The 14,191-nt window shown below is 42.8% G+C and overlaps 1 protein-coding gene and 1 pseudogene across 1 annotated transcript; both read left to right on the top strand.

Annotated features, from left to right (window-relative positions):
- Nucleotides 1-4,190: 4,190 nt before the first annotated feature.
- Nucleotides 4,191-6,264, top strand: LOC123082318 (lecithin-cholesterol acyltransferase-like 1). Its single transcript, XM_044504674.1, has 2 exons — nucleotides 4,191-4,676; nucleotides 5,043-6,264. Exons 1-2 carry the CDS (start codon nucleotides 4,276-4,278, stop codon nucleotides 5,962-5,964), a joined length of 1,323 nt encoding a protein of 440 aa, XP_044360609.1. The 5' UTR covers nucleotides 4,191-4,275; the 3' UTR covers nucleotides 5,965-6,264.
- A 602-nt stretch (nucleotides 6,265-6,866) lies between these two features.
- On the top strand, nucleotides 6,867-11,230 carry LOC123083917 (serine carboxypeptidase-like 13; annotated as a pseudogene).
- The last annotated feature ends 2,961 nt before the right edge of the window (nucleotides 11,231-14,191 follow it).

Raw genomic sequence — 14,191 nt, 5'->3', positions numbered from 1 at the left:
CCTCGACCTCGCCCGCGCGCGCTGTGAGCCCCTCCCCCGGCCCCTCTCCTCCCTCCAATCGATCAAAGCCACCGCGCCGCCGGCGCCGGCCGTAGCTACTGCACACACACACGTGTGCACACACACACACACTACACGCGTGCGCGCGCACACACACACACACTATACACGCGCACACACACACAATTTTTCTGTTTTTAGTTTTTAGTTTTTTCTGTTTTTCTGTTTTTCATACCAAGTTTTAGATGAATTAATTAATTAGATTAGATTAATGTCAAATAGTATATAGAAATGTTAGTTATAATATATATAATATCAAAGGTTTTTTCTGTTTTTTATAGAAATGTTAGTTATATAGAAATGTTAGAAATTTTGGAAATGTTAGTTTTAGCTAGATGAATTAGATTAATTTCAAATTGTTAGATGATGATCGATGTTTTTTTACTTTCTTATATTTTTAGTTATAAAATTTAGAATTTGCATATATGAAATCACAATCCATCATTTAAAAAATGTTAATTTACTTTTGCGGCATATAGTATTTGTTGTCGACGATGCCCGGCCCGCATTCTCGCTGTCGACCCGTTCGCGATGACGTCCTGCTTCAGAGGACCCATGTCCGGGACTGGGCTCCGCCGGGCTGGCACTGGGAGGTGCTACCTTCAGGGGCGCGACGCTTTAATTATCATGCTTGATTAATTATTATATGATCAAATTTCATTCTCGTAAAGGCCCTGAAGCAGACGCTGGGGAATAATCTGTGTGCATACTACGTTTGCGAGAACATTCGCATGAAGGCGTCCGAATGGAGCAGATCTCAAAGACAGGACTAGGTACGTTTGTTAGAATACTATTCACAATTTTTACACCATTATCGATATCTAGTCACACAACTAATACACACGCATATTGATCTCCTTCTTAACAGTTCAGAGAGGTGCGGGAGCAGCTCCTAGCAGAGGAGTGCATAGAAGCAATTCAAGAGGAAATAGCGGGATTTTTGCTCGACCAGGTCATAGATCCCAAAGGAGAATACTATTACCCGCTACCGCCCCATGAACCACTTCCAATTGTCGTCATGCTCCGAAGGCACCAATTAGGAAAAATTGTGTGTGTGTGTGTGTGTATATATATATACATGTGTGTATATATGTGTTAATTAATGATGGTTGTGAGACATTTGATGATATATATATAGGAGTAGGATTTTCTACAAGTGTTTGCCACAGAAGTAGTTAAGGGTTTCAACGGTGCAAAAGTTCTCAAAAATTCTGAAAAAAATACTGAACCAACACACCTATAATATAACATGATCCAACGGAGGGATTAAAAAAATATGACTGTATGTGTCCTGGACAAAAAAACAAATAGTTCAGTATATATTTATGTCGCAGTGAGCTGAAATGCTTATTATTTTTGTCGAGGACACATAGATGCATATTTTGACAATCCCTCTGTTGGATCATCTTATTACATTAGAGAGATGCTCCCATATTTATTTCATATTTTTTGATAACTTCTGAACCATTAAAAGTTTAGGGACACTTAACTAGTTCTGTGGCAAGCTATGGTAGACACAGTTTTACCTATATATATATATATATATATGATCAGTTCTACTAGAAATTCTATTTTTATATATGCATAACGTATACAATATGTAGTATCGTAAAATACCAGCAAACAAAAATATTAAATTGGAAACACAAAATTAAATGAAAAAGAAATCATAAACCCAAAATCCCCCAACCTTTTAATACCGGTTGGTGTCACCAACCGGTAATAAAGGGCTCCCTGCCCCCGGAGCTGGCTCGTGCCACTTGGTTGCCCTTTAGCACCGGTTCGTGCTGAACCGTTATTAAAGGGGGGGCTTTAGTGCCCACACTTTAGTGCCGGTTACCGAACCGGCACTAAAGGGCCTTACTAACCGGTGCTATTGCCCGGTTCTGCATTAGTGGTTGAGAAGATAGCCCGAAGGTCGGGTTCCTACAGAGAGAAGTTCAGGCATGTAACTCAGGAAATTTATGTTATGATCAGAATATTATTCTAATCCCATGATCAGAATAGTGTTATATATATATATATATATATATACGGAAATCCATTGGCGTGGACGAGCGCGCTTGCCCATGGAATCGCCGGCCATTCATTTGCATAGGGATGCAGACCAATTCTAATATTGTCAGTCGTACAGGATCAGGTCACGGGCGCACACAGGTCTATAGCGGACGGCCGTTTGTGTCTGCCCTAGCAGCAGACGGCGGATGGGACCTGTGTCAAATTGTGCCAATGGCTCGTCCCGACGGTAGAAAGGGCACGTAACGTTATCCTGTCCAGGGGCAGCAACGTGCTAGTTGGATGGGGTTGGCTCAGTCCACATCACGCGCTGATATTTCAGCCAGGCCAGCTGATCCCACATGCTTCATACAATGATCCCTCAAATTATTTTTCTGAAAATAATTCAGATCTATTATTAAACTTCATCGGAGGTACAAAACACCTCAAACATAATAATATCAAGATTTTGAGACCACCGAACAACCACTGCCACCGTCAGAACGAGCTGCAGACGTGTCGCTGTCGTCGCTTGCCTATCGGAGGCGGCTTGACCTTGTCGATGACAACCGGAAAGTCTTCTTGCACGTGCCCCTAAGGACCAACGCCCTGGAGCCGCAGTCGTCGTCGGTGAACCCCTGAATATATCTGAAACATCTTACACCAAATCTCGTCACATGACGAGAAGCCCTAACCTCACCGTCCAAAGGAGACAACAGGAATTTACGTCGGAGCTCCGTCGACTACGTCCAGATGAACGAACTCGAAGAGGATTGGAGCCCGGAAGAAAAACTCGAAGAAGAAGCACCGCCATCCGTCCGAGTGCCGCACCTGCGAGGACTAAAAAACCCTAACCTAACTACTAACCGGAGCAGAGACACCGGGATTCCCCTCCATGCCACCCGCCGCCGGAGCAGCCGACAGAGGGGGAGATGAACCCACGGGCTCGCCGACGAAGCTTGGAGGAGTGTGTTTACCCTAACCGCCAAGGGATAGGGGAGGGAGAGAGAAACCCTAGACAGGTCCCCAAATTCAAAAAAGAACCCTAGCCACACCAAAACGACGAACACAAATCCGGGCCAATTTTTTTTTTCTTTTTGAAAAGGAGGATAACTTCCAACCTCTGTATCAAGTATGCACAAAACCATTTTTATTATTATTCAATGGAGTATGACAAAATGAATATACGGATCAACTCAAAGCCACCTTTTTGACGAAATAAATTGCTACACCTACAAATTTGATAATGTGCTTAGATCGCACCGTCGTGTACCCATGGTGCTTGTTCGCTGAAAACGGACGGCAACCGCTCGTCGATGGTGTTCCGCCCACAAAAGAATATTTTAAGGACCCCGCAAAAATATAATTTAAGGAGCCCAATGTTTTTCGGGTTTGCAGAAAAATCTTGCATATGGAAGCCACTTCGCTAGAGATTTTTCAGCTGCGCGACGAGCTTGGACAATTTGTTGCCGACCAAGGATTCCAAATATTAAGGTGTAATTTCTGAATACATGTTTGGCAACTACTCAGTTTCAAAATGTTTTTACCCATGTGTCAAGCCTTTGGCACCTTTATCAGTTTTAAAATGTCACCATCTGGGGTGTCAACATCGTCTACAGAATGCAGCCATCTAAAGCCGTAGTATTTGAACACATGGTTGCAAAGTCTCTTCTGCAGAATGTGATCATGCATGCATTTGTAACCTGATTGGCAAAATCAGGCAGGTTCAAAAGACGACCCCCTAGTTGCCAACATTAATTCATGCTGGCTGGACACCTGTGTCAATCACTGCTCTTCCAAAGCATGCTTGTCAAAGGTTCCAATGTCAGAAATATAAGCTTTTGCCAGATGCCAGCCCACCTGCTTGGCTGGGGTGGTTTGTAATTATTTTTTCCAATTAGCCTCTTTGCGATCAAGACGAGCCTGCAAAATATCCCATTGAGCACAGATGCTCTAAAAAGCCGCCCCTTAAGCAGTAAGTAGCTAGACGCGAATTGATCGCAGATTCACAGCGCACGCCAGACTACCGACCGCTCCAAGGACGACGTAACTACCATTTCCACCGTACGCGCGCCCTGCCTTTGTAGCCACTCCAACTCTCCAAGCCATCCGTCGATCCCAAGACACAAGCATCGCCACACAATACAGCGACCACCAAATCCCAAAACAAGCAAAGAGACAAGCAAGAAAACCCAAAATCCGATCATACATACACTCGCCATGGGGAGAAATCCGCCACGTATGGTCGTGCTGCTGGCTGCGGCCGTGGTCACCACCATGCTGTCGCTGAGCGCGTCGTCGGCGGGCGGGCAGCTGCTGCACCCGGTGGTGCTCATCCCGGGCTCCGGCGGCAACCAGCTGGAGGCGCGGCTGACGGACGACTACAGGCCGTCGAGCCTGACCTGCCGGGTGTGGCCGCTGGTGCGCGGCCGCGGCGGCTGGTTCCGCATGTGGTTCGAGCCGTCCGTCGTCGTCGCGTCCCTCACCCGCTGCTTCGCCGAGCGCATGATGCTCTACTACGACCGCGACGCCGACGACTACCGCAACGCGCCCGGCGTGCTGACCAGGGTCGACGACTTCGGCTCCACCTCCACCCTCCGCTACCTCGACCCAACCCTCAAGTAATCAAGATCGTCTTCTTCTTCTATCTATTTATATGTCAACTATAGAACAATGCCGCAACGGAATATAAATATTTAAATACTTTAGCTTGTCATTTACCTGTCAGTAATAATGCTAATTGTGTAAATAAATGTTCATCAAATTCTGACATGAATTACATTATATTTCAATTAGAAGTTTGATAAGTAAATTAAAGTGGAATTGGTTCATAAAGTAAGTAAATTATGCATGGAAAGTTGGATGAAGGGGTGATGGGAAAAAAGATGAAATGAAAACCTTATGTTCTTTTTAAGAAGTAAAGAAAAATGATGCGGGTGTCGCAATGCAGCAATGGCAATGACGTCGTTGCGAAAACTGTTATGCAGGGTCCTGACGGGGTACATGGACATCCTCGCGAGCACGCTGGAGAAGGCCGGGTACGAGGAGGGGCGCGACCTCTTCGGCGCGCCCTACGACTTCCGCTACGGCCTGGCCGCGCCGGGGCACCCTTCGCAGGTGGGCAGCGCGTACCTGGAGCGCCTCCGGCTGCTGGTGGAGTCCGCGTGCGCGGCCAACGGCGGGAGGCCGGCGATCCTCATGGCGCACAGCCTCGGCGGGCTCTACGCGCTGCAGTTCCTGGCGCGCGCCCCGCCCGCCTGGCGCGCGGCGCACGTGAAGCGGCTGGTGACGCTGTCCGCGCCGTGGGGCGGCTCCGTGCAGGAGATGCTCACCTTCGCCTTCGGCAACACCCTCGGCGTGCCCTTCGTCGACCCCTCCCTCATCCGCGACGAGCAGCGCAGCTCCGAGAGCAACCTCTGGCTGCTGCCCACGCCCAAGGTCTTCGGCAACACCACGCTCGTCGTGTCGGAGCGCCACAACCGGACCTACTCCGCCAAGAACGTCACACAGTTCCTCAACGACATTGGGTTCGCCGATGGGGTGGAGCCGTACCGGGCGCGGATACGGCCGCTCGGCGAGGTCCTGCCGGAGCCGGGCGTGCCGGTCACGTGCCTCGTGGGCACCGGCGTCGACACCGTGGAGAGCCTCGTGTTCGGGGACGAGGGGTTCGACGCGGGGCCCGTCAATGTGGTGTACGGTGACGGCGACGGGACGGTGAACCTCGCCAGCCTCATGGGACCGATCAAGGCCTGGTCCGACTCGCCGGCGCAGGTCCTCGAGGTGGTGGAGCTGCCCAAGGTCTCGCACATGGGCATCCTCAAGGACAAGAGCGCCCTCGACCAGATCCTCAGGATTCTTGATTCCATCAACCTAAACGCCACGACCATGACCTATCAGTCTTATAAATAGGTTTGCAATAGGTTTTTCAGAGTTTTTTCCTTGGGAAAATAGGAAAAATGTTGTTGAGATTTGCTAGCTAGTGGCACTTGCCAGATGGGAGTAGAGATCAACCATATTCTTATTGACTTCAACAAGGGTTCAACAAAGAGGCATCTAGTGTTGAGTCGAAATAGGGCGCGGGGGGCATATTTATTTTAGAAGCGGAGGATTATCCTCATCCTCTTCATCATAATGATGCATGCCGCCATCTTATTAAGCAAATATCCAAAAAGTCTGCGATACGGTACAAGCTCGCTCAGAGCTAAAAAAGCAAAGTTAAGATAAAAGTTGTCATAATTGGCAAAAATAGGACGAGACCTAGGCCCATGTTTTTTAAACTCGTCGGATTCTAGGAGTTTCATTTTCAATAAAAAATTGAGTTCAAGTTTGAAAAGGCGTTTAAGGAGTTAAACTCAGTTAGAGATGCCTCTAAGATAGTTACTCCCTCCTTCTCACAATATAAGATCATTTCTGACACTATAATGATGTAAAAAATGGTCTTACATTCTAAGACGGAGGAAATACTTTGTGTATGTACAATGGGGATTCGCTCTTTCCCTTCCCTGTTCCCTGTACTCGTACAAAATCTTGCATTTCCATCATGTGACTAAACAAAAAGGGAATTAGCCCGGTTTGTAATAAGAAGCTGAATTCTGATTTGTCCACAGTGAGCTTGAATATCCTGCTTCACCCTTTCTCTGTAGCGTATATATGTACTGTTTTTTCATCTCTACATGTTACGTATATAGGAGTATTCTGGTCGAGAAAACATTCTCCTGTCGACGTCAATTAGTGAGCAGGCGAGCTTTCCTTTTCGAAAAGAAGGTGACATGCCAACCATTTCCACGTGACAATACCTTCCACGCATCCAAATGGATTCGAGCAGCAGGCAGCAGTACAGGCACGGCTACGTGCCCAGAGGCCCAAAGAAAGGAAGAGAGAGAGAGAGAGAGAGAGAGAGAGAGAGAGAGTCCTTGAAGCTTCTCCGGGTGCGTACCGCCGGGCAACGCCACTTCTTGTCGCTGCCGCCGCTGCTGCTGCATCTCGTTCCCGTCCTCCTGCTCCTGCCGCTCTCACGCCCGGCCACGGCGGCGGTGACGCACCTGCCAGGATTCGATGGGCCTCTGCCCTTCAACCTTGAAACAGGGTAAGCTCTAGGCGTTGTACCTCCACAACTAAAAGCTTGGTTGAAATGGCGCCGGACTCATGGCCGGAGTGGCCGTGCGATGCAGGTACGTGGGCGTGGAGGAGGAGACCGGGGCGGAGCTCTTCTACTACTTCGTCGAGTCGGAGAGGAGCCCCGGCACCGACCCTCTGCTCCTGTGGCTCACTGGTGGGCCCCGCTGCTCGGTCATCATGGGCCTGGCCTTTGAAATTGGTCAGTTCACCAAGCCGGCTTCCACTTTCTGACATGCGTACTATACCACGTAGTTGCTGCTCATATACATCTATCCATCATTGTTTTGCACCGTAGGTCCTCTCAAGTTTGTGTTGGCACCGTATAGTGGCGGTTTGCCGGAGTTGGTGTATAACCCATATTCATGGACAAAGGTGAGATTATTGATGATCATTCATGTAACTGAGATGTTCGTCCTAATGAATTTTCTTTTGGTCAATTTTATGGTTTACTAACAACAATTCTCGATCAGATGGCAAACATACTCTTGTTGGATTCACCGGTCGGTTCCGGTTTTTCGTTCGCTCGTGATCCCAAAGGCTACGATGTTGGGGACTACTCATCATCTTCGCAAGTCCAAATATTTCTGAATAAGGTGATGAGAGGCATCGCTGATGCCGTACCGTCATATTGTTTTGCATGGAGAACGTCCGAGCGTTGATTATTGTCCGCTCTATGCATGGTTATGTACAGTGGTTCACGGATCATCCGCAATTCCTCTCAAATCCTTTCTACATTGGTGGAGATTCATATGCTGGAAAGGTGATTCCACTTATTGCACAAGGCATTTCAGAAGGTATAATTGTTACTCCCTGATCTAAAACGTCTTATATTTGTTTATAGAGGGAGTAACTCTTTAGAACATTGCACTTCTATGCACACTCCAGAATGTAGTACGACAAAGGGTTCGAAAGGAACTAGAAAATCATGTCTTTCCGCAAAATTTCAAGTTATAAAACTCTGAATTTGATTCAAGAGATAAAGTCCATGGGTCCCTCCTCCTCAACTGTTCATGGAGCTCAGATTACTAACATTGTGTGCAAGACCATCAAAATATGCCCCACATTATAACCCTCCTCCAGTTTCCACTGGTGTTGCCTGCATGGAAGCCACATCTTGATCGTCACAACATCTTCTCTCTTCATTATAAAAAAATCTCACATAATTGAAACTTTTGGAACATATTTCATACGACCTATAAGTTTTAGTTTACAAAAGAGAAAAATAATTCACCGGGCAGAAGGCTCAATTAATTTTGAAAAATAGTTGATGAGAAAAAATATGTTAAAATGGCACCTCAAATTTGGATCAAAATTTCAAACCATTCAGAGTACTACAGAATATTACACATGATTCTCTAAGTCAATTACTAAAATTTAAGCTCTCTTAGAGAAACTATTTAAAACACATATTGTTCAAGATTTCTACCTCGAAGTTTGGATGAAATTTTCCAAGCAATTGAGAAAATAAAAAAATGATAGAAAAACTAACACAATTTATTGAGTCGATGGTTTAAATCTGTAACTATTTGCACACTTTTATGATAAAGTAACATTTTTATCTTGCTGCCTCATATTCTAACATAGACAAAGAGGAGAGAGCACATGACATGGTGATGATGTCTTCGCCGCCACATAGGACAAAACTGGTAAAACATGAAGGGGGGGGGGGATGTATCATGCCATTTTTCTAGAGTTGTTGTATGAACCGAGGAGGGTAATTTCAAACTTCAACCAAAGTTGAGGGGGGCAATGTGGACTTAACTCTTGATTCTAATATCCTCCAGGAATTGACATGGGGCAGCAACCTACCATCAATCTCAAGGCAAGTTATTATCTATCCTTTGAACATTTAATATCGATAATGGCAACAGAATGAAAAAGAGAGTGAGATCATGTTTTTTTTCTTTTGCAATGTTAATGCAATTATTTTTAGGGATATATGGTTGGCAACCCTATAACAGATCCAAAGTTTGATGAAAATTACAAAGTTCCAAGTGCTCATGGCTTTGGGATAATATCTGATGAAATATATGAGGTGATGGCACATTTGCATGCTTCAACAAATTTTTGCAGTGTGCTTCAATCTAAGAAGTTATAGCATGGTTTCCTTTTGTGAAGACTGCAGTGAAGAACTGCAAATGAGATTATGTTAACCATGTGAGTGAAATGTGTGTTGAAGTGCTGCATGCTATCAACAATGTAAGATTCATTCCTCGCAAAAGAAAGTGTAAGATTCATGTATTGCTTTGTTGTTGTGAACTATGGTATTGCCAACATCTTCTAATGCACTTCTCTTCTATCACAGCTCATTTCTGAAATTTCAATTGAGCACATCTTGTACAAAAAATGTGATGTTGTTGCGCCAAACACCATAGATGATGCTTCAAGAAGAAATTTTTTGTTGGAAGAATCCACCAAGTTAAACAAGCCACCTGCACTTCCAACTGTAGATTGTCTTGTTAGTCTCTCTTCATCCATGGGGTGTCAATTCGATATACGTATTATGATGAATCGATGAACCTGAAAAATGTCATATGATGCTTTTCTCATAGCAAAAACTTATCTGGAATTCTTTTCTAAACTGCAGACATATGGTTACTATCTGGCTTACTTTTGGATGAACAACAATATGACTAGAAAAGCTCTTGGGATCAAGGAGGTACATACTATGTGTTCTACATGAAACTTATTTCACAGAGTATGCATTCAAATGTATCATTATATAGTTTTAACTTCTTTAGATCTAAAATTGAACATAGTATAGGGTAAAAAAATTGTTGTAGAAGTAGAAAAATGTAATGAAAACCATCACCTTTTGAAGCCTGGACTTTGCATCAAGTTTATCTTTACTCATGCAAATTTTAAAACATCTAAATACACCAGACACTTTTATAGCATCAATTGACATCAAATTGGTTTGCACTGACATGATATCCAATAAAACTAGTTTCACTTGCATGGTTGCGAGATACATACCATGCAAAAGTTTGCTAACAGTGGGAGGTCAAAGCGAGGGGTGACCGGCTTAAAAGGAGAAGATTGGTAACTGGCAACTTTATCCATGCCTTTATTTGCATTTTGTTTTTCGAAGTGTACACAACTTATTAATTCATAAGTTTATGGTTCTCTTTAGACGGTTTCAAAGTTTCCATACCGAATCAGATTTTGGGGAAAAGTTGAGATTCAAAGTTCATCTTTTAGCTTAACACAGATGCCATGTAGGAGCACACATGACATTCTTTTTTCCAATCCACAACATTTGGAACACCATTGATGAAAGTTAATTTGGCAATAGGGAACAACCAGTGAGTGGGTACAATGCAACATAGGGCTCCCCTACACATATGATATACCAAGCAGTATACCATACCATCTCAACCTTACTACGAGGGGTTATCGTGCACTTGTGTATAGGTAAAAACAAGGGCATGCGATTTTTTTTACTTGATCACATTGGCTCAAAATGTTCCTGCGCACCTCATAACTAAAACAACTTCTGAGCGCAGCGGAGATCATGATCTCGAGGCACCATTTCTTGGCACACAAGCATGGATAAAATCCTTGAACTTTTCAATCGTTGATGACTGGAGGGCATGGCATCTTAGTGGGCAGGCTGCTGGGTTAAGTCTTTCTATCTCCCTATTTCAAATATAAGAAAAACTTCATGGCACATACCTTGTGTACTGGCTTTCTCCCCACTCTTTTTGACATGGGATGCATCTTTTCTTTTCTGTAGATTTACCATAGAATACACAAAAAATATGACATTTGCCACAGTGAAGGTGATCTTATTTTCCTTTTAAAATCATGTCCATGAGGAACCATACAAGTTCTAACCTGATTGAGAGCATGATTCGTTATTTGTACAGGGTGTTGGTCATACTGCTCCAGAGTACCGGCCTAAAGAATGTTTCGGCATGGCTCAAAGGTGGTTGAACAATGAGCCTCTCTAAGGCATATGTTCTGACCACATTATTTTCTGTATGAACACATATTATTTTTTTGTTATTCTTCATCCACACATGAAAAGTTGAACTCAATATTGATTTTAAATTAACTTTATTTTTGCTTCCTAGAAAGATTTGGTGTGGGAGAGAAGCATCTATCAAGGGAAAAGTGTCCTTCTGCTCCCGAGCTCAAATGAGCTCGATGAACAGTAAAATCAAAAACAAATCTGATTTTTTTGTGAATTTTTTTTTGACAAAAGTTCCAAGTGCTTACAAAAATTCTTCATGGAATCACATTCCTGTACGGCGTGGCAAAAAACAATTTTAGTGCTCCATGAAAGTAGCATTTTTAGAGTATCATTTTTTTGCCATGTCTTCTAGGAATGTGATTCCATGACAAATTTTTGCAGGCACTTGAAACTTTTGTCAATGTTTGTCACAAAAAAAATCAGATTTTTTTAAAATTATTTGTTTTCGATTTTACTGTTCACCCGAGCTCATTTGAGCTCGGGCTCAGAAACTCTGCGTCCCTATCAAGGCTAGATTTATCCATTCAACTTTGGATGTGAATTACATGGACGAATTATGTTAATAAGGATGATGCCAATATAATTAGTATACGTAAAATGTATTCCCCATGCATTTATGCCAGTACAAAGCATGAATTCGGTCCCATCCACAGCACATCAAAGGAAAATACAAAATATATACTGCCATATACGAGTTCGGGTGTTTCAAATATGCATTGACAATAAACATCAAAGTAACTAACCAACCCATAGGTCATCGGGTTATGGATCGCAGAGTCTATTGAGCAAGATTAAGTCAAAACTTTTCCAATTATCAAGTAGCACGTCAAACTAATACACATACTACTCCCTTCGTCCTAAGGTAGAGGAAGGGGGTAGTCGATAACGGGAATCAGACCAACTCATGTGTGACACCCTAAGTTCATCTTGAGTTTCATTAGATGAACATTCATCGTTGCTGGATTCATCAACGCAACGTCTATATCCAGGGCCGGTCCTGAGATTTCGGGGGCCCGGGGCGAAACAAAAATCAGGGCCCTTATATATTACCTTATTTTATTTCTAACTTTGTAAATGTAAAGGTTCCAATGACGATATGAATATCAAACTTGTTCAATAATTTCTTTTCAATGTGTAAATTTGCCAAACCGAATCTATCTTGAGACATTTACGGACCTCACATCGTTTTTGTCAATATATATCTATTTATAAGATGCACATGCTTCTTACAGTAGGACAAAAACAATCACATAAAGGAAGCATACCTGGGCCATTATCAAAACATCCACTACCTCCTTATACATGTTCTTTTCATAAGACTTCTTTGGTATCTTATGAAGCACAAAAATCATCTTCAAAGCTTAATACGGATAATGGGTTAAATTCCGTAAGCAATATGAGAAATGAACAGAAGATTCATTGTATTAGTTGTACCATATGCAGATACAAAAGCATCATTTTGTGTCCACTTTGATCCTGAATTCCTGATCCAAAAACCCAAATTGAAATCTTCTATATGGGAGGGACCATCTGAATGCCTTGGAGACAGTCGAAATCCTGCTCATGGGGACTACAATTTTTTCAGTGTAGAGCAAGAAAGGGCAGAAATCTCAAAATCAATACGAACTGACGGGATCGAATCCAAAAAAGAGCAAAGGGATCCCTACCTACCAGGGTGTGAAGACGAGCCTGCAGATTTATCCTCCATCGTGGCCGCGGCGGCGGTGGCAGCATCGGTAGCGATGGATTGGGGGACTGGAGATTGACGTGATCGTTTGGCTGGAAAAAATGATACATGGGTTATTCGCTGTATGTGTCCGATGGTCAGGCCGTCAGCCATGCGCTGGGCCAGGCTCCACATCTCCTGAGGGCCCCCCTCTTGGATCGCAAACAAAACAAAAGAAGGAGGCAGTTTCTCTCGGAAAATCCTATTTGCCGCTCGCTGCGGCAAACTGTCGAGCGATCGCACAGGGGCAGCGCAGCGAGCGACGCAAATGGGCCGGCCCACACATAATGCGTCCAAACCGGTTTTGGGAACCTTCCAGAAGGTTCCCTGAACCGGGTTTTTTTTTTCTGTATCGTTTTTTTCTGGTTCTTTTTCGGGTTTCTACAGTTTTTTTATTTCTCTTTTTTTCGTTTCTATTTCTTTTTCATTTTTTCGTTTTTTGTTTCTTGTTTTAATTTCTTTTCTAAGTTTATTTTTCTTTTTCAGAATATGTTCGTAGTTTTACAAAATGTTTATGATTTTCTTTTCTTCTCTTCCTTAAAAAAACAAAATTTTAAATTTTGTTCATGTTTCCAAAAAATTTCAGTTTTTGAAAAAATGTTCCCAAAATTCAAAATTTGTTCTCGTTATACAAAAAAGTACAAAACTTCTGAAATTCAGAAAATGTACTGAATTTCAATTTTTTGTTCACATATTCAAAAGATGTTCGTGCTTCCAAATTTGTTCGGGATTTTTCAAAATTTCTCGCCGCTTCAAAATATGTTTTCTAGATTCAAAAAATGTTCGTGCTTTAAAAAATTGTTCGGACTTCCAAATTTGTTTGGAATTTTTCAAAATTTCTCTCAGTTTCAAAATACATTCTCAAGATTCAAAAAATTTCCTGCTTTAAAAAATTGTTCGCGCTTCCAAATTTGTTCAGGATTTTTTTAAATTGTTCACCATTTCAAAATTTGTTCTCAAGATTCAAAAAATGTTTGGGAATTGAAAAAAATGTTCCAGCTTTCCAAATTTGTTCACAAATTCAATAATAGTTCATGTTTTTAAAAAAAACACAAATTCAAAAAATGTTCTGGAAGTTTTAGAAACATAAACATTTTTATTTTTTGTTCACAAATTCAAGAAAATGTTCCCCTTTTTCAAATTTGTTCACATCATCAAAATGTTCCTGTTTTACAAGATTTGTATGAAAATTCGGAAAGTGTTTTTATTTTGAAGAAAATATTCATAATTTTGAAAAATTCAGTTGTAGGAGGTTGTCGGTTCGACCCTATAAATTATCTGTAGACTTTAACTGGAGCGCTGCTAATTGAACATGA

Source organism: Triticum aestivum, chromosome 4A, assembly GCF_018294505.1.
Source record: "Triticum aestivum cultivar Chinese Spring chromosome 4A, IWGSC CS RefSeq v2.1, whole genome shotgun sequence".
NCBI lineage: Eukaryota > Viridiplantae > Streptophyta > Magnoliopsida > Poales > Poaceae > Triticum > Triticum aestivum.
The sequence above is the reverse complement of the archived record's forward strand: the minus strand, read 5'-3'. Positions and strand labels throughout refer to the sequence as shown.